Source organism: Colletotrichum fructicola, assembly GCF_000319635.2.
Source record: "Colletotrichum fructicola Nara gc5 chromosome Unknown KSG_Nara_v1_contig03, whole genome shotgun sequence".
Taxonomy (NCBI): domain Eukaryota; kingdom Fungi; phylum Ascomycota; class Sordariomycetes; order Glomerellales; family Glomerellaceae; genus Colletotrichum; species Colletotrichum fructicola.
In genome coordinates, this window is record NW_027094053.1 from 3,245,570 (window position 1) to 3,264,889 (window position 19,320).

General features: G+C 52.8%; 5 protein-coding genes across 5 annotated transcripts; 2 read left to right on the plus strand and 3 right to left on the minus strand.

Annotated features, from left to right (window-relative positions):
* Positions 1 to 220: 220 nt before the first annotated feature.
* Positions 221 to 8,198, plus strand: azaB-1 (Highly reducing polyketide synthase azaB; the record flags this gene model as incomplete). Its single annotated transcript, XM_032024222.1, has 7 exons — positions 221 to 472; positions 531 to 617; positions 677 to 734; positions 1,028 to 1,124; positions 1,174 to 6,922; positions 6,979 to 7,299; positions 7,356 to 8,198. 7 exons carry the CDS (start codon positions 221 to 223, stop codon positions 8,196 to 8,198), a joined length of 7,407 nt encoding a protein of 2,468 aa, XP_031879097.1.
* Positions 8,199 to 8,752: 554 nt separating this feature from the next.
* Positions 8,753 to 9,740, minus strand: CGGC5_v005683 (uncharacterized protein; the record flags this gene model as incomplete). The annotated part of the gene is made up of 2 exons (XM_032024223.2): positions 8,753 to 9,537; positions 9,605 to 9,740. 2 exons carry the CDS (start codon positions 9,738 to 9,740, stop codon positions 8,753 to 8,755), a joined length of 921 nt encoding a protein of 306 aa, XP_031879096.2.
* Positions 9,741 to 12,540: 2,800 nt separating this feature from the next.
* BOT4-4 (Cytochrome P450 monooxygenase BOT4) lies at positions 12,541 to 14,482 on the plus strand (the record flags this gene model as incomplete). The annotated part of the gene is made up of 6 exons (XM_032024225.1): positions 12,541 to 12,663; positions 12,875 to 12,944; positions 13,002 to 13,400; positions 13,461 to 13,632; positions 13,702 to 13,812; positions 13,885 to 14,482. The coding sequence occupies 6 exons, from the start codon at positions 12,541 to 12,543 to the stop codon at positions 14,480 to 14,482; spliced, it is 1,473 nt and encodes a 490-aa protein (XP_031879114.1).
* Positions 14,483 to 14,869: 387 nt separating this feature from the next.
* Positions 14,870 to 16,051, minus strand: CGGC5_v005685 (uncharacterized protein; the record flags this gene model as incomplete). The annotated part of the gene is made up of 2 exons (XM_032024226.1): positions 14,870 to 14,889; positions 14,950 to 16,051. The coding sequence occupies 2 exons, from the start codon at positions 16,049 to 16,051 to the stop codon at positions 14,870 to 14,872; spliced, it is 1,122 nt and encodes a 373-aa protein (XP_031879115.1).
* Positions 16,052 to 17,670: 1,619 nt separating this feature from the next.
* CGGC5_v005686 (putative deaminase) lies at positions 17,671 to 18,768 on the minus strand (the record flags this gene model as incomplete). Its single annotated transcript, XM_032024227.1, has 1 exon — positions 17,671 to 18,768. The coding sequence occupies one exon, from the start codon at positions 18,766 to 18,768 to the stop codon at positions 17,671 to 17,673; it is 1,098 nt and encodes a 365-aa protein (XP_031879112.1).
* Between the last annotated feature and the right edge of the window lie 552 nt (positions 18,769 to 19,320).

Here is a 19,320-nt window from a genome sequence, read left to right on the forward strand (position 1 = left end):
TCCTGTCCGGTTCTGTATCAATAGAGGTTTGGCAACATACTTGGCAAGCTGTAGAATGAGTAGAACCTCTTAGTAACCATTCGCTCATCGACGATTCTTACCATCACGGGTACCCACCATTTGGAAGTCCCAGTTAACTCTCTGCCATAACCAAGACACAGCTTACTGTGGCCCGTGTGAAGCAACTGAGCTCAGAGACCTATCACAATAATCACCTACAATGGCGCCTTACATGAGTCATGCAACCTCCTCAGAGCTGAGCTCTCCAGTGGACAGCGTCCAATCACCAAGCGGGGCCCCGGCAGAGCCCATCGCCATCATTGGCTTGAGCTGCAAGTTCTCAGGCGATGCAACAACACCTGAGAAGCTGTGGCAACTTGTCGTCGACGGACGTGATGGATGGTCTCCTATTCCAAAGTCGAGATTCAACTCGGACGCATTTTACGACAAAGATCATGCCAAGATTGGAATGGTACGAGGTCTTGATTCATCGCAAAAGCGTAGCTGAATGCTAACAAGTGACCAACTAGTCCAATGTGGTTGGTGGGCATTTCATTCGCGATGATGTCTCTAAATTTGATGCATCGTTCTTCAATTTCACTGCGGAAATTGCCAATGTGAGTTGGGCTGATATTCGAGATCAACGGAGTTTAAAGTAGCTTACTGTATCGCCCAGGCCATGGATCCTCAAATTCGAATGCTCCTAGAGTCCGTCTTTGAAGCCTTAGAGAATGGTAAATTACATGGATCGAAATTTAACAACAACAAGCTAACGTCGTCGACCATCTAGCCGGAATTCCTCTGCATAAGTTGGCAGGATCCGACACTTCTGTTTTTATGGGCTCATTCTCCCGGGATTACCACGATAGTCTTATGCGAGATCCAGACACATTGCCAAGAACTGCCTTAACAGGCAATGGTGTAGCGATGATGTCAAACCGGATTTCGCACTTTTTTGACCTTCGTGGCCCTAGCTTAACGACGGATACTGGCTGTTCCGCAAGTATGGCTGCTCTTCATCTGGCAGTTCAGAGCATTCGGAATGGAGAGTCTCGGATGTCTGTTGTTGGAGCATCAAACCTTTTGTTGAACTCTGACCCATTCATCGTCATGTCAAGTCTTGGGTAAGTCACAGAGGTAATAAGCTCTGGAGATTAAGCTAATTCACCACAGAGTTCTTGGTGCCGACGGTCGATGTTTCGCTTGGGACAGCCGGGCTAACGGTTATGGTCGCGGCGAGGGAATTGCCACCCTTCTACTGAAGCCTCTTCGGGATGCCTTGGCGGACGGGGACCCGGTCCATGCTGTCATCCGAGAGACTGCAATCAACCAGGACGGAAAGACCCCAACAATCACCTCACCTTCATCAGAGGCCCAAGAAGACCTCATTCGCGCCTGCTATCGCCGAGCAGGACTGGATCCCTCCAAGACCCCTTATGTTGAGGCCCACATGACGGGAACACCGACTGGGGATCCGATAGAAGCCAGTGCGATTAGCCGCGTGTTCGGTAAGGGCCGTACTGCCGACAACCCAGTTTTAGTTGGTTCCATCAAGACCAACCTGGGACACTTGGAGGCTTCAAGTGGAATTGCGGGAGTCGTGAAGGCCGTTATGATGCTGAAGCACGGCATCATCCCACCTAGCTTGAACTACAAAGAGGCGAATCCGAAGATCGACATGGCGGCTCTGAAGGTCAGCGTCCCACTGGTTTCCCAGAACTGGCCTGAGGGTATGGCACGTCGCGTCTCTGTCAACAACTACGGCTATGGGGGAACTAACGGTCACGTAATCATTGACGGTCCAAATGAGCATCTCCATGACTCTCCTGCGACAACAACGAAGACAGAAGAACCCAGCCTTGTCGTTCTCAGCAGCAAGGACTCCACGGTCACGACACAAATGGTCTCAAACTTGAAGGCGTACCTGGAAAGCCGAAAGTCAGTAGGTGCCGCAATTGACTTTGACGATCTTGCTTACACATTCGACACCCGCCGCTCGCATTTCCCCTGGAGAGTTGCAATTTCGAGTTTGAACTGGCAACAGGACTTGATTGAGGCCCTAGACGATCCTGTCAAAAAAGCGGTTACTCTCGCCAAGGAGCCCCCACGCATTGGCTTCGTGTTCAATGGCCAGGGAGCACAGTGGTATGCGATGGGACGCGAATTGATCTCTGTCTATCCAACCTTCCAGAAATCACTTCTCCACGCCGACGTGGTCCTCGCCGACTACGGTGCCGACTGGTCTCTGGTGGAAGAATTACAACGCGACGAGAAGTCAACTCGCGTCAACGAGCCCAGGTTAAGTCAACCCGTCTGCGTTGCGCTGCAGATCTGCTTGGTAGACCTGCTCAAGACTTGGGGCATCCGTCCGAGTGCAGTGACGAGTCACTCAAGCGGTGAGATTGCCGCTGCTTATGCTGCAGGTGCTCTTACTTTTGAGGAGTCGTTGGGTGTGGCTTACTTCCGCGGTGCCCTGACTGAAGAATATCACACTGCTTCTTCAGCGCCGGGGGGGATGATGGCTGTCGGTCTTGGATCCGACGAAGCCTGGTCATATCTGGCGGAGCATGGTGTTGACAAGGGTACGGTAACAGTGGCCTGCGTCAACAGCCCTTCCAGCGTCACGCTCTCTGGCGACCTTGATGCAATCGATCGCCTCGAGAAGGACTTTGCGAATGACCAGATATTCGCTCGTAAGCTGAAGGTCAAGTCGGCATACCACTCCCACCACATGCTCCCCATGGCCGACGAATACCTGAAGGCGTTGAAAGACGTCATCCAGCCAAAGCTGAAGTGGAACAAAATTGTCTACTCCTCGCCAGTCACAGGAGGCCTCATTGAAAGTCCCGAGAAGCTTGGGCCGCAACACTGGGTGAACAACCTTTTGTGGCCGGTGCTCTTCTCGCAATCATTCGAGAAGATGTGCGTGGACACCGCCTCCAAAGAAACCAACGTCGATCTCATCCTCGAAATCGGACCCCATTCCGCGTTGGCTGGGCCGATCAGACAAATCTGCAAGACTCCTTCATTGAAGGATATAAGCTTACCGTATGCTTCTTGCTTGATTCGAGGCCAGAACGCGGCGATGGCTATGCAGACTGCAGCAGGGTCTCTGTGGTGCAAGGGCTACCCTGTAGATCTGGCCGCTGTTAATCGCCGTAATCATCACGAGACCTACCATGTTGTTGCTGACCTCCCCTCCTACCCCTGGAACCACACCAACAGCTTCTGGCAAGAGTCACGGCTCAATGTTGCACACCGCAACAGGAAACATGTCCGCCATGAGCTGCTGGGTTCCTTGCTTTCTGGGCCGGCAGCGACGAGCCCTACTTGGAGACATTTCCTCAAGGCATCCGAGCTACCATGGCTTCGGGACCATTTGGTTCAGTCTGACATCGTTTACCCGGGTGCTGGTGGGATTTCCATGGCAATTGAGGCTATACGGCAGCTCTCCGATTCCGATGTGGACACAATTGATGGCTATTGCCTGAGAGACATCCAGATCAGCAATGCCCTTGTGATCCCGGACACGGAGGCCGGTATTGAGGTCCAGCTGTCTCTGCATCCATGCGACAACAAGAACCTAGAGCCAGGATGGTATGAGTTCTCGCTCAAGTCACCCAGCACGGACGGGGAATCATGGACCGAGCACATCCACGGCTACATCTCACAGAGGAAGAAGACAAAAGCAGTTCTGCCGCCTATCGAAGCATCCAGCAGCCTCTCAAACGGTGCGCAGGATAGCGTTCTACGACCCGTCGAGGTGAGCAAGCTCTTTGGTCGTCTGAGGAATATGGGCCTTCAGCATGGTCCAACCTTCCAAAACATGATCAACATTCAAGCACAAGAGTTTGGCTCGAAGTTCCAGTTCCAGGTTGCGGACATCAAATCTGCCAGCTCTCATGTACTTCATCCTACAACATTGGACTCCATATTCCAGGGGGCCTATGCGGCGCTGTCATCAGACGCATACCAGAACTCCATGGTCATGCCTCGTTCCATTGGAGAGATCTTTGTTGCTCAGTCCCTGCCATCCTCTCCTGGGAGCCAATTCCAGTCTCTTGCGACCGTGGACAAGCAGGACCGCTCAGGATTCCGCTCCAGCATTACCACTTCCGACCCACAACATCCTGACACACCACTTTTGGAGGTCAAGGGACTCTTCTGCCAGGCCGTCGGCGGTGTGAATAACACCGACGCATCAGAGAATGCCAACAAGCTCTTGTTCAAGATGCTGTGGCATCCTGATATGACGCTGATGCCTTCTGAGACAATTGTGCAGCCCTTGAGATTCGAAGTTGGCCCACAGGAACTGTCGGTCAACAAAAAGCTCGTCCGGGCTGCTTGGCATTTCATTCAAGACGCCATCCAGGACTTGAGCTCAGATGAACAGGCTCTCGCGGACATGGAGTGGTACCATAAGTCCCTGTACAATTGGATGCAGTCCAACTATGAGGCCGGTCTCGTAGGCAGTCTTGCTCGTGGCAGCGCCTCCTGGGCCAAGGCAAGCAAGGGAATGAAACACATGCTCTTCGACGAAGTCGCTGCTCAAAGCGTCAATGGCCGCCTTCTGTGCCGTATTGGAAGAAATCTGTCTCAGATCCTCCGAAAGCAGGTGGCTCCTCTCGAAGTCATGATGGAAGGCAACCTCCTATATGAGTTCTATGAGAAGGCTCTGCGTTGCAACCGTTCCTATGCGCAAGTGCAGGAGTTAGTCCATCTATACTCCATGAAGAACCCACGAGCCAAGGTTCTGGAGATCGGAGGTGGTACCGGTGGATGCACAGGATCCGTCCTCAAGGGGTTGACCGAGGACACCCCAGACGGCAGATACCGCTTCTCATCCTACACCTTCACTGACGTGTCTGCTGGCTTTTTCGAGGCAGCCGCGAAGAAGTTTGGCGATTATGGTGATATGATCAGCTACAAGAAGCTGGACATTGAGGCCGATCCCACCGAGCAGTCCTTCACGCCTGGCTCATATGACCTCATCATCGCCTGCCAGGTTCTCCATGCTACAAAGAATATGGAAAAGACGATGAAGAACGTTCGCTCTCTGCTCAAGCCTGGCGGAAAGCTCATTTTGGTGGAGACCACCAAGGATACTCTTGACGTCCAACTGATCTTCGGCGCATTGCCAGGTTGGTGGCTTGCAGAAGAGTCCGAACGGAAGGGTGGCCCCAATCTCACAGTCGACCACTGGAGCAGGGTGCTGAACGCAAGCGGCTTTTCCAGGATTGACTTGGAGGTCCGCGATATGGAAGACGAGGCAAACTACTCTTTCAGCGTCATGACTTCAACTGCCACTGCGCCGACTTCTTATCCTTCAGAAGTCACCATTCTTTCGCCCTCAGAGAAGGCACCCGCCCCTTGGCTGCAGAGCCTTCAGAGCAGCATTCAACGTAGGGTTGGAGCCTCTACTACCGTAGAGGATTGGAAGAAGGTGGATGCCACGGACAAAGTCTGCATCATGCTCGTCGAGATGGTTGCGCCTCTCTTGAGTCGCCTGACGAAGGACGAGTTTGCGAGTATACAGCGTCTGCTGACGACCGCTCGGGGTGTTCTCTGGGTCACAAGAGCTAGTCTCATCGAGGGCCTGGAGCCCGACATGGCCATGCACTCTGGTCTTCTCAGAACTCTGCGGATGGAAGACGCCGGAAGGCGCTACGTCTCCCTTGACCTTGACACCAAGGATCCGGTGTGGTCGGAGAGGAATGTGGACTTCATCGCCAATGTCTTTGCGACTTCATTCGACTTTTCACAAAGTTCAAAAGACATTGACTGCGAATATGCAGTTGATAACTCACTTATCCATATCTCCCGCATCTACAACGACGACAATGAGAACAAAGCATTCGCTCCCGAAGGCAGTGAGCCAGAGCCAGAGATCAGAGAGTTTGATGTCAAAGACTCCAAGTTCGATCTCCAGATGGAGGTCGGCACTGCTGGGTTGCTCGACACCCTGCGCTTCCGGGAAGTTGAGCGTGATGAATCCTCTCTTGGTGCAGACCAGATCGAGATCGAGCCTCGTGCGTTTGGCCTGAACTTCAGAGATGTATTGGTTGCTCTAGGTCAGCTTGATGAAACCATCATGGGCTATGAGTGCAGTGGCGTTGTCACTAGACTTGGTGCAGACGCTCAGAGAGACAGTGATCTGAAGGTTGGTGACCGTGTCTGCGCTATCCTTCGCGGACATTGGGCGACAAGAGTAACCATCAACTGGCCATGTGCTGTTCGCATCCCTGACAACATGTCATTCGAAGAAGCTGCCACAGTTCCTATGGTCTTCGCGACAGCCTACTATGGCTTGTATGATATCGGCAGGCTTACCAAGGGCGAGAACGTTCTCATCCATGCCGCTACCGGTGGAGTCGGGCAGGCCGCAGTGATGCTGGCTCAACATCGCGGTGCCAACGTCTTCGTCACAGTTGGGACCGAAGCTAAGCGTGACTTTGTTATGAAGGAGTTTGGGATCCCAAGAGATCACATATTCTCAAGCCGAGATACCTCCTTCGGACCTGCACTCAAGGCGGCTACCAACGGCCGAGGCGCCGACGTTGTTCTCAATTCCCTCTCGGGTGCACTGCTTAAAGAGAGTTGGAACTGCATGGCACGATTTGGACGTTTCGTCGAGATTGGCAAACGGGATATGGAGGCTGCCAAGCACCTCGACATGAGCCCTCTGCGCCGCGCAGTCTCGTTTGCTGCTGTTGACCTGTTCCAACTGGGCAAGTATAAGGGACAGGCGGTTCAAGATGTCCTGCAAGGAGTCATGGAGATGTTCGGAAACGGACAACTTCGAGTAGTGGCACCAATGACAACTTACCCTATCTCCGAAGTCGACAAGGCGTTTAGGTTGATGCAAAGCGGCAAGCACTTAGGCAAGATTGTTGTGACCCCCAAGAAGACAGATCTTGTTAGGGTATGGTTTCCCGTCATACTTACCCACCGATCGCATGAATTCTGAATGTTTTCTAGGTTATCCCGTGCCCTAAGCCAGCTCGGCTTTCACCCGACGCGACGTACGTTATTGTTGGCGGAATGGGAGGAATCGGCCAGTCCATCGCACGCTGGATGGCACGCAGCCTCGGCTGCAAGAACCTCATCATTCTGTCCCGCAGTGCAAGGACACATCCGGACAGCGAGGTTCTCATTTCGGACCTGAAAGCCGCGGGCTGCAACCTTTTCTTGGAGAATTGCGACGTATCGAAAGACGCAGACTTCCGCCGGGTGCTGGACCAAGCTAGCCAAAGTCTCCCGCCGGTTCGTGGCGTGATCCAGGCGGCCATGACTCTCAACGTAGGTTCCCTTCCCATTTCGTTCATTTAAGTAAGCATAAACCTAAAGCAACTTAGGACTCTATTTTCCCCAATATGACGTACGATCAATGGCTCGCCGCAACTGGTCCCAAGGTCGCCGCCACGTGGAACATCCACAACACCCTCCCCGACCTTGACTTCTTCGTAATGCTATCCTCCTTGACTGGCCTCGGCGGAAATACGAGCCAGGCGAACTACTCTGCTGGCGGAACATTCCAGGACGCCTTTGCTAAGTTCCGGACTTCTCAGTCCCTGCCTGCGGTCTCGATTGACCTCGCCAGCATTCAAGAGGTCGGATTTGTTGCTAACACCGAGGGTGTCGCGGAACGTTTGACCAAAACTGGTCTTGCCGATATAAGCGAGGCGCAAATGCTCAAGATTGTCGAGACGGCCATACAACACCCTCTTCGCCCTGTCGCCCTCTCTCAGCTCATCACGGGTATTCTAGAGTTCGACGAGGCATCCACGGTCGCGTGGGTCAACGACAAACGGTTCACGGCTGCCCAGGTCACTCATAACGCGCAAGGCGGCCCACGTGGACGAGGTGATCAGCAAAGTCAAGCGACGGCCCGCCTCTCAGACTCTCTGCAGTCTGCCACGAGCGGCGCCGGTGCTGTGGTCCTCATCCTCGACGCCATCATCTCAAAGTTGGGCGAGATGTTCGGATTGGACGCGGCGGAGATCGACAAGAAGTATCCCGTGTCCAAATACGGCGTCGACTCGCTCATTGCGGTAGAGCTCAGAAACTGGCTCGTATCTAGTGCGGGAGCCGAGACGACAAGCATTTTTGACGTGCTTCACAGCCCGAGCTTGAGCGTCTTAGCTGAGAAAATCGGAGAAAAAAGCCGCTTTGTTTCAACGCTTGTAAAGGCCGCATAGATCAAGGGTCATATTAGCTTTATTGATGCTTTTCCATCGCATATAGAATTCAATTGGCCGAGTTTTCCGAGTTGCTCGCTCAAATAGGACCATGTTTGCGCCGCAACCAAGATGTGATGACAGCCTGTTTCCGTGATCCATAGCCTGTCTGGTTCTGGCTACCGGCGCGGAAGTCTCCGCACACAGTGTCATGCAACTGCGACCAGAGGCAACTTTAGCCGTTGGACCTATGAGCCTCCGTCAATATCAGCTATGCGCTTTGACACACTGCCTGTCGAGATCCCGGACACTTCATCTGAGCAGGATTACTCCGAGTTTACTCCTCCTCAGTCAAGTTGGGACGACTGTGACTAAAGGCAATCGCATATTCGTCTCAAGCTACGAACTCAAAAGCTGGCGAACCACAATAACGTTGCACATGCATGCGTCGTAAAAGTTATCGCGACCAGGAACACCTCGCGATCTTCGGCAGAAGACCGACACAGCAGCAAAGAGAAACTTCAACATGTTCACGTAAACAACACTTGTGAGACAAGTGACATCTGCGAATTACGCTATGCTAGTGACGGCGAGTCGCTGCTGTTGCTTCTAGATCCTCTATAACTTTCACACTGCATCAGCATGGTTCGCATGCACTGTATCTTCCGCTCGGCTCCCAGCAGCGGCGCTAGATGTGCCTTCCTCGTGCCCACCCGCGCCTTAATCTTGCTGATCAGTTGGCAAAACTCTGTCAACTGTCCCGTAACAAGGCACCTGAGAACCTGGTTGCGTTCCGATGCGCTCTCGATCTTGTAGGAGCGGAACCACATGGCCACACCTCCGTCAGCGTTCGTCGGCTGGGGCTGCTGCTGGACGTCGACGTAGCACCGAACCGTCTTTTCGCAAATGTTGCTGAGATACTGCCCCGCCATGGCGAGAAGCATCATGCTTTCGGACCGGGACTTGCATAATGTGCAACTAAGGATTGAATCGCAGCCCTTGATTGCCTCGCGACAGCAGTTGAGCAAGCCGTCCATCGTCGGCTGTTCCGTATTGGCCCCCTCGTTGCCAAGTTGCTCGAGGAGGTGAGCAGCTAAACGGAGGCAACGGCACTCGCTCTTCTTCTTGTAGTTGTTTTCAGCCGTCTCCAGTAGCGCCGTAAGTGGGCTTGGTGCAGGCGCCGACATCTTGTAAGCTACCGGGGTCTGTTTGCGGCTTGGCTGTTGTGATTTGTTGGGTGGAGGGGGGTTGGGCAAGGGAGCGCTCGTATTTGTGGGGAAGTTCTCGTCCAGGAGCATGTCCAAGCTTGATGATGATAAGCATGGCGTTGATGATGAGTCGTCGATAGTTTCTGCTGGATCTTATCATTCAGTCAGCCATTGACCAAAGAACATCGCATCCGCAAGTTGATTGCAGACGGTACCTACCGTTCATATCGAAGTCCTCGAGTTGAGTCTCTTGAGAGCTCGCTCCATCATCTCCACTGTCATCCACATTGTCAAAATATGACATGTCTTTGCTAAGCTCTTGCCAAGTAAAGTCCCCTGTCTTCAGGCTGGCCATATCGATTGTGCCGTTGGGTGATAAGAGGCTACATGAAGCCAGCCATTGGTCGATCTGATCCTGCTCATGCTTCTCGTTCTGCCCGTTGGTCAACTCCCCCATCAAGTCAGTGGGGCAGGCTGGCAGATCAAGCACCGGACTGGGCAGGGCGCTTTGCCGATGCAATTGGCCCATCGCAACCGTCTTCTCAGGTTCGTTATTTGTTGTGTGAAACATCAATGCTGGGTCAAGTTTAAAGTGGTCGGAAAGTGTTGGTGATTGCGGTGCTGTGGTATCGCCAAGAGCAGACTGGCGTGGCTGTGACGAGTCTTTGATCGAGGCGGTGGACTGTTTTCGTTTTCGGATAACGCCTCTGTTTGTAGGATATTTGCAAACGTTGGAGGCTGCTTTGCATCGGTCGCAACCGTTCGGATTCCCATTACATCGGAGCTTCACGTAGCGTATTCTCATCAGAACGAGACCTAATTGCTGCTCGTGGAGAAAAAGACCTACCTTGCGAGCTCGACAGAATTCGCATGCGATGTGTGGCTTGCCTCGTCGGTTCCGGTTTATCACCGCCTCGGGGTTGTTCTCGATAAAGGTAGGCTCGTTGTGCTGCAGATCATACATCAAAGTACCGAACATCTTGCTTTGTTCTAGAAAACGTCGAGCAGATAATCCGACCAATTAGTGAGCGTGTGTGTGTGTGGTAAGGCGAGGTGACCAATGGGCAGTTTCGGTTTTTAGAACGAGCAGAACGAGCAGACAATTGCGCCTTCTCGGGTCTAATCGAAAAGTCACCATAGGTATAAAGGGTTTAAGGCTTCATTGGGAAAAAGGCATTTCCTGTCGTGCTCTGACGTGCCACCGATCAAACACTACCCTAGGCAGTTCGCAGAATGCATGTTACAACCTTCGAGGGAGCAGATGTAATGTCTGAGGAAACCTTGGCAAACAAGATTTATCTGAGGGCGGCCAATCATGCGGATATGCTGCCGACATTTACACACATTTGGTAGGAATGGTTCATATTTCCGCAGGACAGCTGCGTGGGAGGGGGTTGTTCTTTACGGAAAGAGAGTCTAGACCTGCAGGAAGCAACGGCAGGCCGCGTTAAGAAAGTTCAGGAGCTAGAGGACCAGGGCAATGTAGCCGATCAGTCAGATGCTTCGCCAATGGTGTTCTAGATGATTGCTAGAGTATAATAAACTCAAGCCACCAGGGGCACGTATGCGCTTGGTTGTAGTGTAGGGGAGTTATGATACCCAGCCTTACCGCATGCCAGCTGAAACTGGGCCCTTGATAGGACTGGAGATGGCGTCAGCTTGTCAAAGGGGAATGTGGCGCGATAGAGACTCTCAAGGGTCTTGCCGATGGCGCGAGCACGGTCAGTTATTGAGTGCCGACACCCCGCCAAGGCACAGCTTGCGACCAGGTGTTGCTCTTGAAGAGGCAAGTCGGGGTTGAATTGGCGGGTTGATCCAGTGGATTGGTTCCACTCTTACCATGGATTACTCCAGATGTCTTGGCGACATTGTAGACGAATGCGCGGGTTATCGTCTAAAGTTTACCGCCAACGATAGATGATACAGGTAAGGCTACGCTCGGGGATATCATCCGCCATAGAGATATGGCCGGACGAGTCATGTGTTATAGGAGCGCGATTCAAGTAAGATACCTACAATTATCACAGCCGAAGACATCCCGCCGGGAAGGCTATCAACTTAGCCGTATCCCACCACGGCATTTTGAAATTACGAGGGGAATGGAGAATAAATGCCGAAACTGCAACGCGGAGAGCAATTACATGCATCTGCATTCCGTGGCTGCGCATGCCATCTCACCTAAATCGATCTTGGCATGGAAAAAGATTCAAACTTGTCCAATGTCGACTAGCCGCTGCAGCTGAACAACGTGGCTTGAATCCGGGGACGTCGCAAAGCTGGCCCGATATTGAGGCGACCCGCGGGGGCGGCTCGCTGGCGGGAATAGCTGTTCTGACAGCGATCGAAACAGCCTCGGAGAGTTTGTGTGGGCAGCCGCTCTCAATGGGCGAACCTTATCGACTAGTGCATGCGTCGTTCTTGGCTGATGATTGTCAAGGTGGATTCTGGAAACAAGGCCGCGAGAACTAATGCTTGGCCGTTGAAGGGACCCGAGGTGCTCGGTCTGATTGTGGAGGTGATGCGAGAGGGGTTCGCGGCAAGTGGTCGGCGGAAACATACCACGATGAGGTGGAGTCGTGTCAGTCGGCGGGTGGCTTTCCCCAATCTTTCCTTGTCAATCGTTTCAGCTGTCTATCCGCGGGTCAGTTGTGTAACCTCGTTTGGAGGAAACCGAGACCGAAGACTTTACCGTAAACGTTAACGCCGAAGGGTGCAATGAATTCGGACGGTGATCCACTTCGGATGATTAACTTTCGGAGCCGCCCAGAAGAGGTCGGCCGGTATGTGGGGGTTTACTGTCGGTCGGCCGCGGTGTTTGGGTATTGGCCGTTTCGGTCCGTTGCTAGGGAATGGCTTTACGAATCAAGTCCGGGTGAAGCGATTATCTACGGAAACCTTGATGGCATATGTTCGAGGGTCATTGAGTTTGACCAAGAATGAGCGCATAGCAACCCAAGAAGTTGGCGCTTACTGGTCTACTTTTGGCAAATGTACCAACTGATGAGTTGTCGCAGAGCCAGTCGACTCAGAAGAGCTTCATCTTTTTGATACCTGGGAGCTCGACTATCATTGCAGTCTTTCGATTCGAACAAGCTACCGAATTGCCAGCCATTCTCTTGTGAACGACATCTCATTGAATCACATTGCAGAAGAAGATGGACGCCACGCTTAACGCCTTTCAACAAGACAAGGTTACCACACTTGCGGTACCGTGGATCTTACGCCCATCCCATGGTTGGCTGTCATGGGGGAACATGCCGGTGTACTTCGGCTTTCTAGTATGCCACTGAGTGTGCCCTCGACTTACACAGGGCCCGGTTGACTGACCTACCTACCTCTCTGCAGTTCGTTGTATGCCCAGTACTATTAGCTCTTTACAACTACTATCTCCATCCAATTGCCCACGTCAAAGGGCCCTTTATTGCGGCGATATCTCCGGTACGGCGCCTCATTTTGAGCTCATCTCGCCGTAACTAACATGGTAGGCAGATTTGGCTCATTCGGTCCGTATCAGGTCACAGACTCAACAATGACATCGAAGCAATTCATGCAAAATACGGTAAGCAATCACGGATGAATACCCTCATTCCGAGTCAAGACTGATGATTACTCTTAGGCCCCGTCGTGCGAATCGGCCCCAACGAACTGTCCTTTGCATCAGAAGATGCTCTCAAGACGATCCACAATCCCGGTCCCAACGGCGGACACTTTACGAAACAGGGCACCATAGAGTCCTTGCTTGCAAAGTTGATCTGGGCTGCGCCGAACCTGTTGACTACGACAGACAAGACAGCGCACAAGCGACTCCGCACCGCCCTGCAGCCCGCCTTCACTGCCAAAGCTCTCATGGAACAAGAGGACATTGTCCAGCACCATGTTGGCAGGGCCGTCGATAACTTGGGAAAAGCACTAAATGAAGAGAAGGTTATCAATATCAGCGACCACTTTGCAAGGATGATTTGGAGCATCGTTGGCGACTTGTCATTTGGCGAGCCCCTGCTCCATGACCAAATGAGTAAAAATCCGTACCCACCGGTCTACGGCTAACCAAGCGGTGCACTAATTATCCTACCAGGCGCATACGAAAAGCTTAAGTTCACCTACGGCAAGGGAGCGCCTCTTCTAGAACTCTTCCAGTTTCTCACAGAAATCCCAATCTTTGGTGGGCTGGCCAAGTTGCCCGTCATGATCGTGCCCCACATCTTCAGAGTTCCCAAGAACTTCTTGTTGATGAATCAACTGAGAGAGTCAGTGCCCCGCGTCATCCCAACATGTCTACCGACCAGCCAAACAGAAACTCTAACAAAGTCTTCCAGCTGCATCGACCGCCAGGGCGGCCGTAAGGACTTCCTCACCGCCATCTTAGCGGCAAAAGAGTCCGCTGGCCTGACTCAGGCAGAGATCCTGAGCAACTCGGCCTTATTCGCGTTAGTGGCCAATCGTCTTTCATGCTTTGCCTAGATGCACTTTGCTGACATGCAGCGTTGAATCCTAAACAGCATGGTAGGCTACGACACATCCGCCACAACCCTGTCCGCCATGTTCTACCATGTCCTCCGCGAGCCAGACCACTACCACAAGATCCAGCACGAGGTCCGCGCCGCTTACACCTCGCTGGCCGAGATCTCAGCCCAGAGTGTCCTCCGCCTGCCCTACCTTAATGCCTGCGTACAGGAAACTCTGCGCCTCCTTCCGCCCATCAACGGGCGCGGCTCGCACCGCATCTCTCCCGGTGCCACCATCGACGGGCTCTACGTGCCCAAGGGCGTCAACGTTTCGGCCGACATCTGGACGATCCAGCGGCGGCCGGACTACTGGGCACTCGCCGATAAATTCCGTCCCGACCGGTGGATTGACAATGGGCCCGGGACGGCCTTTGAGCACGATGTCCGGACTAGCTACCGTCCGTTCCTCGTCGGGCCGAGAGTTTGCATTGGGCGCGAAATGGCCCTGCAGTCGATTCGGCTGACCGTGGCGAAGGTCGCTTTCGCTTTTGACATGGAGATGGCGAACAGGGATTCCTTCGTGTGGGAGAGGGACGCTGGGAACGACTACGTGTGGCATGATTACAATATCATGGTCAGGAAGGCCCTGTGAAGGTAAGCTTCGCGGAGAGAGGGGTTTGCGCGAAGTTTTCATGGGTTTGCCTGCCAAGACTGAGTTTAGAACCTAGAGTTACATGGATCAGGTCTGATACACCATAGATGAGCAAGTAACGTATCAAGATCACGATGATTGTTGGTTTGGACTTGAGTAATTGTTGCGACTATGATATTTTATGTTTAGTGAACTTGGCAGACCGAATGCGAAATCTCTACTCAAGATTCAGCATTCTGTCGGGAAGGCATCCGTCGCCCCTCCCACCAGCCCCCTATTCTCTTATGCGAGTAAACCGTGTTAACCTTTGCACGAAAGACTTTGAATCACTCCTTCACTCCGAGAACTCCTGTATACTGGCCTGTATATCAAAACACCCCATCTTCCTTACTCCGATTTTATACCTCCTGCAGAATGTTAGTTCCATATAGTCTAAGGTAGGGATGTCAAGAGTACGCTCCACATACCAACGATCTTGCGGCCAACAACCGATTTCCCTAGGGCTCTGGCAGCTTCAACTCTTGCACCCTGGTGCGGGTTGCGCCGGATCTCGTTCAGATGATCAGTGATGTCAGCATAGTTGATGATGCCAAGCTCGCGCGCCAAGTCATCAACAATGCTGCTCCGAAGTCCCGCAATAGTCAGATATGCTGCGTTCACGAACCTTTCATGGATGATGATTTCCTCCCTTTGGGCCCATTGCAAACTGATGCTACTGATGCGGCTGTCGACCGATATTCTGCGGCTCTCCATCGATGAGCCTGGAATATTTTTCTTGTCGTGTCGTGATTCCTCATCGTCGTGTTCTTCGGTAACTCCGGTCTGGCTTTGAACCAGTCCTGGCGCTCTGAGAGGGGCTGGTTGTGACGGCGCCTCGCTGGCGGGCGCTGCTTGTGTCACTGGAGCCACGGCCACGTGTATGACTTCTTCAACCTTGCCCACTTTTGCGATGTCACTTTCGGCTGTGCCAACAATCTCTCGCCCCAAAGTGGCCTCCCTGTCGTCGGCGAGATCTTGCCTATCTAGGACCCGGCGCCGAAGTGAACTTTTGCGAGTTGCGACAATGTTGGTCTTCGCGCGACGCTTTCGACCGCCGCTGCCGGAAATTGAGCTGGAAGTTTCTTGACGAGTCATCGTCATGGAGCCAAGCCCCTGGGGCCGTGAGTAAGTTTTGGCCGGTTCACGGGGTCCGATCGTTGCGACGAACTCCTCGGCCTCTTTCTCTGGACCCTGACGCGTGACTCGTGATTCCTCCTCGCTCGAGGCCTCGTCTTCATCTACGATTTGCCCGTACTCCTCAAACAGCATGGTTGTTCGCTCCGTTGCCTTCTTAGCTGCCTGTCGCTGCGAGACACGTGTGTTCTTGCCTTCGGAGACGTGCTCTGGTCGTCCTCTGAGATTGGGAGGCAACTGCAAGACCTTGTATTCGTCATCGCTGTATTGAACCACACCCGGCACGAAGTTCGCTTCGGGGTCGCGGTCGACTGTGGCAGCCCGGTCATCAACGAAGTAATCGTCCAGTGATCTCTTGAGATACCAGGGCTTCTTGACATGCTTCTCGTGGGCCATGGTTGTAGTCTGTGGGCAATGAAGTACCCTCGGGCGCTTGATCAAGAAAGTTCAGGTAGGAAGTGGCGATGTCTGAAGGGATGGGTCGCAAGGTTCCCGATGATCGACAGGCTATCTGTCAAGATCGATGTCGAAGAGGGTTGAAAAATCAGCTTGGGGTGAATATCGAGAGTTGATGGAAGTGACTTTAAGTATGAGCTGAATGGTTGATTCTAATTGTGGGTTGATTCCTTCTTCGAATAAATCTCCGCGTTAGAGTCGAGTCAAATGGAGAAAACGCAGAGGCAGATGATGTTACCTTACTACCAAATTTCTAGAGGAAGGCGTGACCTGTGCTCGTCTGACCTTTCCCGTGATGAACGAACAATGTGTGAGATTCTGTTTCAGAGGAAGTATGGGTTCGGAAGAGGGCAACTGTGAACAGCAACGAAGGCCGTAGATTCTTGGGCAGGTGCGGCAGCGCCTTTTGGTTGGACGGTTGTGCCTTCTGTAATTGGACCTGATATTGGTGTTCTCCTAGGAGATGTGAAACCAGACCTTAGCGGGAGAAGTCCTCAGATTGATGTTGTTTGTGAAGTTGATGTTCGGTACAGGTGGTGTTGAAGGTGAACTTAAGGCCTATCGTGACTGTCTACCTTCGAAGGTGGATGACTAGGGCACTTGCAATGAGCCGAAATGAATGTGAATGTTGATTGACTTTGAAAGTGGAAGAAGATCTGGAGCCTGGGATGGGACTGGTTAAATAGCAGTGGGGTGTCAGCGATGGCCCGAGATTTTGTAGGAAAGAGCGTACGAGGTGGAGAAGGAATCTCCCGGATAGAAGCTATATCGTCGAGGAAAGTGAGATGCTGAATCGAAGACCTTCAAAGAGTGTTTCTAGCTTCAAGTCCGCTCAAGACCTTTGAACAGAAAGTTCACTCGTATTTATTGGTTGAAGAAAGAGAACGTGGGGCTTTGGAGAAGACAGATTCAATGCCACTGTAGCGATAGTCATGGACTATGATTAGGAAGGAACCAGACTCGAGAGACAGCTACTTATCTCCGTGGAATACAACGACGTTACGAGAATGTTTTACCGACATCAAGGCATCGATGACAGTTGTGAGTTCAACGCCGAACGAGTGGCGATGAGACCATGTCGGAGTAATCATACCCGATGGCTTCAAACGTTTGAGGTGGTTGTATTTGTATGCAGAACGAGAAATCTGGTTCCACCTATCCTTGGCGGTAAAACGCCTGTGATATCTTCGAAAGGGTAGGAGTCCAAGGTTGAAAGACGGAGACTCACGAGAACTGAGGGAGGTCTTTCATTAGTGATGACTCCTAAAACTTGACAAAAGTTGACAAAGCAAAGCATTTGACCACCTATTCATCATCTTTGAAATAGCAACTACTTGTTGAAAGATCAATCCTACCGACTACTTGGACTCGGAAGTAGAAGAGCTCGAGCGAATGGGTTTGCTCACCGAGAGAATATGAACATGTTCTTGGGCGTACCAAATCGGACATCATTTGCTTGCGATATAAGAGCTTGGCATTTGAAATATGCAAGGTTGCTAGAATTTGGTTCTTTTGTTCTTTTTATGACTATGTATGTACGTTGACCGAGCTGGCACACTTTACTCTGCAACATTAACCTCATCAAGCTCTCTGTACAGCTCTTTCTTGACCTCGTCACTCGCCCAACACATATCAACTCCATTCCTCACCAACTGCACCATGTCCTTCTTGCTCATCTCACAATACGTATACACCTTTTGCATGTTCCCATCAACCCACACGTCATGCATGTACACCGGATCATCGCTGTTCACACAAAACTTCACCCCGCGCTCCCACAGCTCCCGGATCTTGGGAAACAACACCTCCGTCGGCGTCCTCCGGTGATACGCGTGCGGACACAGCGTCAACCCGATCCCTCTCTCCAAGACACCTTGAATCAGCTCCTCCCGGTCCGCCACGTCCAGCCCGTGATCAATCCTCTCCGCCCCCTTGCCGCCACAAACCTCGAAAACGGCCTCCCGCACGTGCTCGTGAGTGTCCTTCTGTCCAAAGTCGCAGTGCATCGTAACATGCAGCCCATCCGCCCTTGCCCTCGCGTACCCCTCCTCGAACAGCATCGGCGGCCTCTCAAACGCATTGCTCGCGAGCCCAACGGCGTGGAAGAGCCCCTTGCCGCCCTCCACGTTCCCCGCCGCCCACGGCCGCGCGACCTCGTACGCATCCAGCCCATCCTGCACACTCTCGTCGCGGATGAAGCAGAAGATCCAGTTCGACCGCACGCCGAGCTCGCGCTCGCCGTCGCGCTGGGCGCGCAGGTATCCGTTGAGCACGTCGGCCGCGGGCACGCCGCGGCGCGTGTGCGCCTGGATGTCGAAGAAGGGCTCGACGTAGCGCACGTTCATCTCGGCGCAGCGGCGCAGGTAGTCCATGGACATTTCGTAAAAGTCATCCTCGGTGTGGAGGACCTCGCAGCCGGCGAAGTAGGCCTCGAGGAAGGTGGGGATGCCGGGGACGCGGCCGTTGATCTCGGGGCGGTGGTTGAAGAAAACGGTGTAGGAGGCGAGGAGGTCGTCGTAGGTTGCGTAGGGCAGGGGCACGTTGTTGCGGTGGGCGAGTTTCCAGCGCAGGGAGGGGAGGAGGGTGCCTTCGATGTGAATGTGCAGCTCGACCTTGGGGAGTGAGGCGATGAATGGGGAGATCTCTAGGCCGTTCATTTTGGGCCTAGAGGAGTCGGAAGGAGGTGGTGGTGAGTTTGGTTTGGGAGTAGAAAACTGGCAGTGATTCCTGAGTTGCCGTGATGAAGCTTCAGATGTTCGCTTTCATGTGAGACTGAAGTTGGCCGATCGGACTGTGGTGATTGACGTGCAGGTCCGCTATGTCGGACAGGTCCCGACGTCTTGAATTGCCCCCTGTCGGCTATCATCTTACCTATGGATTGCGGGATGTCACTCTTTAGAGTCCCACCGTCTCTCGTTCTCTTTCTTCTCACTGGTTCATTGTCTTTCTACCACGAAAACTCGAACGCCTCGACCGAGTTCTCGGGTAATGCGAATGGAACATCACAAATATCCATCTCGTAAGTGGTTGGTTGAAGACCCTTTGCAAATCAAACATCGAAAGAGTCGCGAATCAAATGAGCCTTGATGGAGTCTTGATGGCCGATGTTCGCAGCATTGTGGAGTCCCCAAAAACACGAAGGATCCGATAACACTTAATTTTCTGGGGCCCGTCTTATTCCCCAAATTCGCCATCAGCCAACCATAACC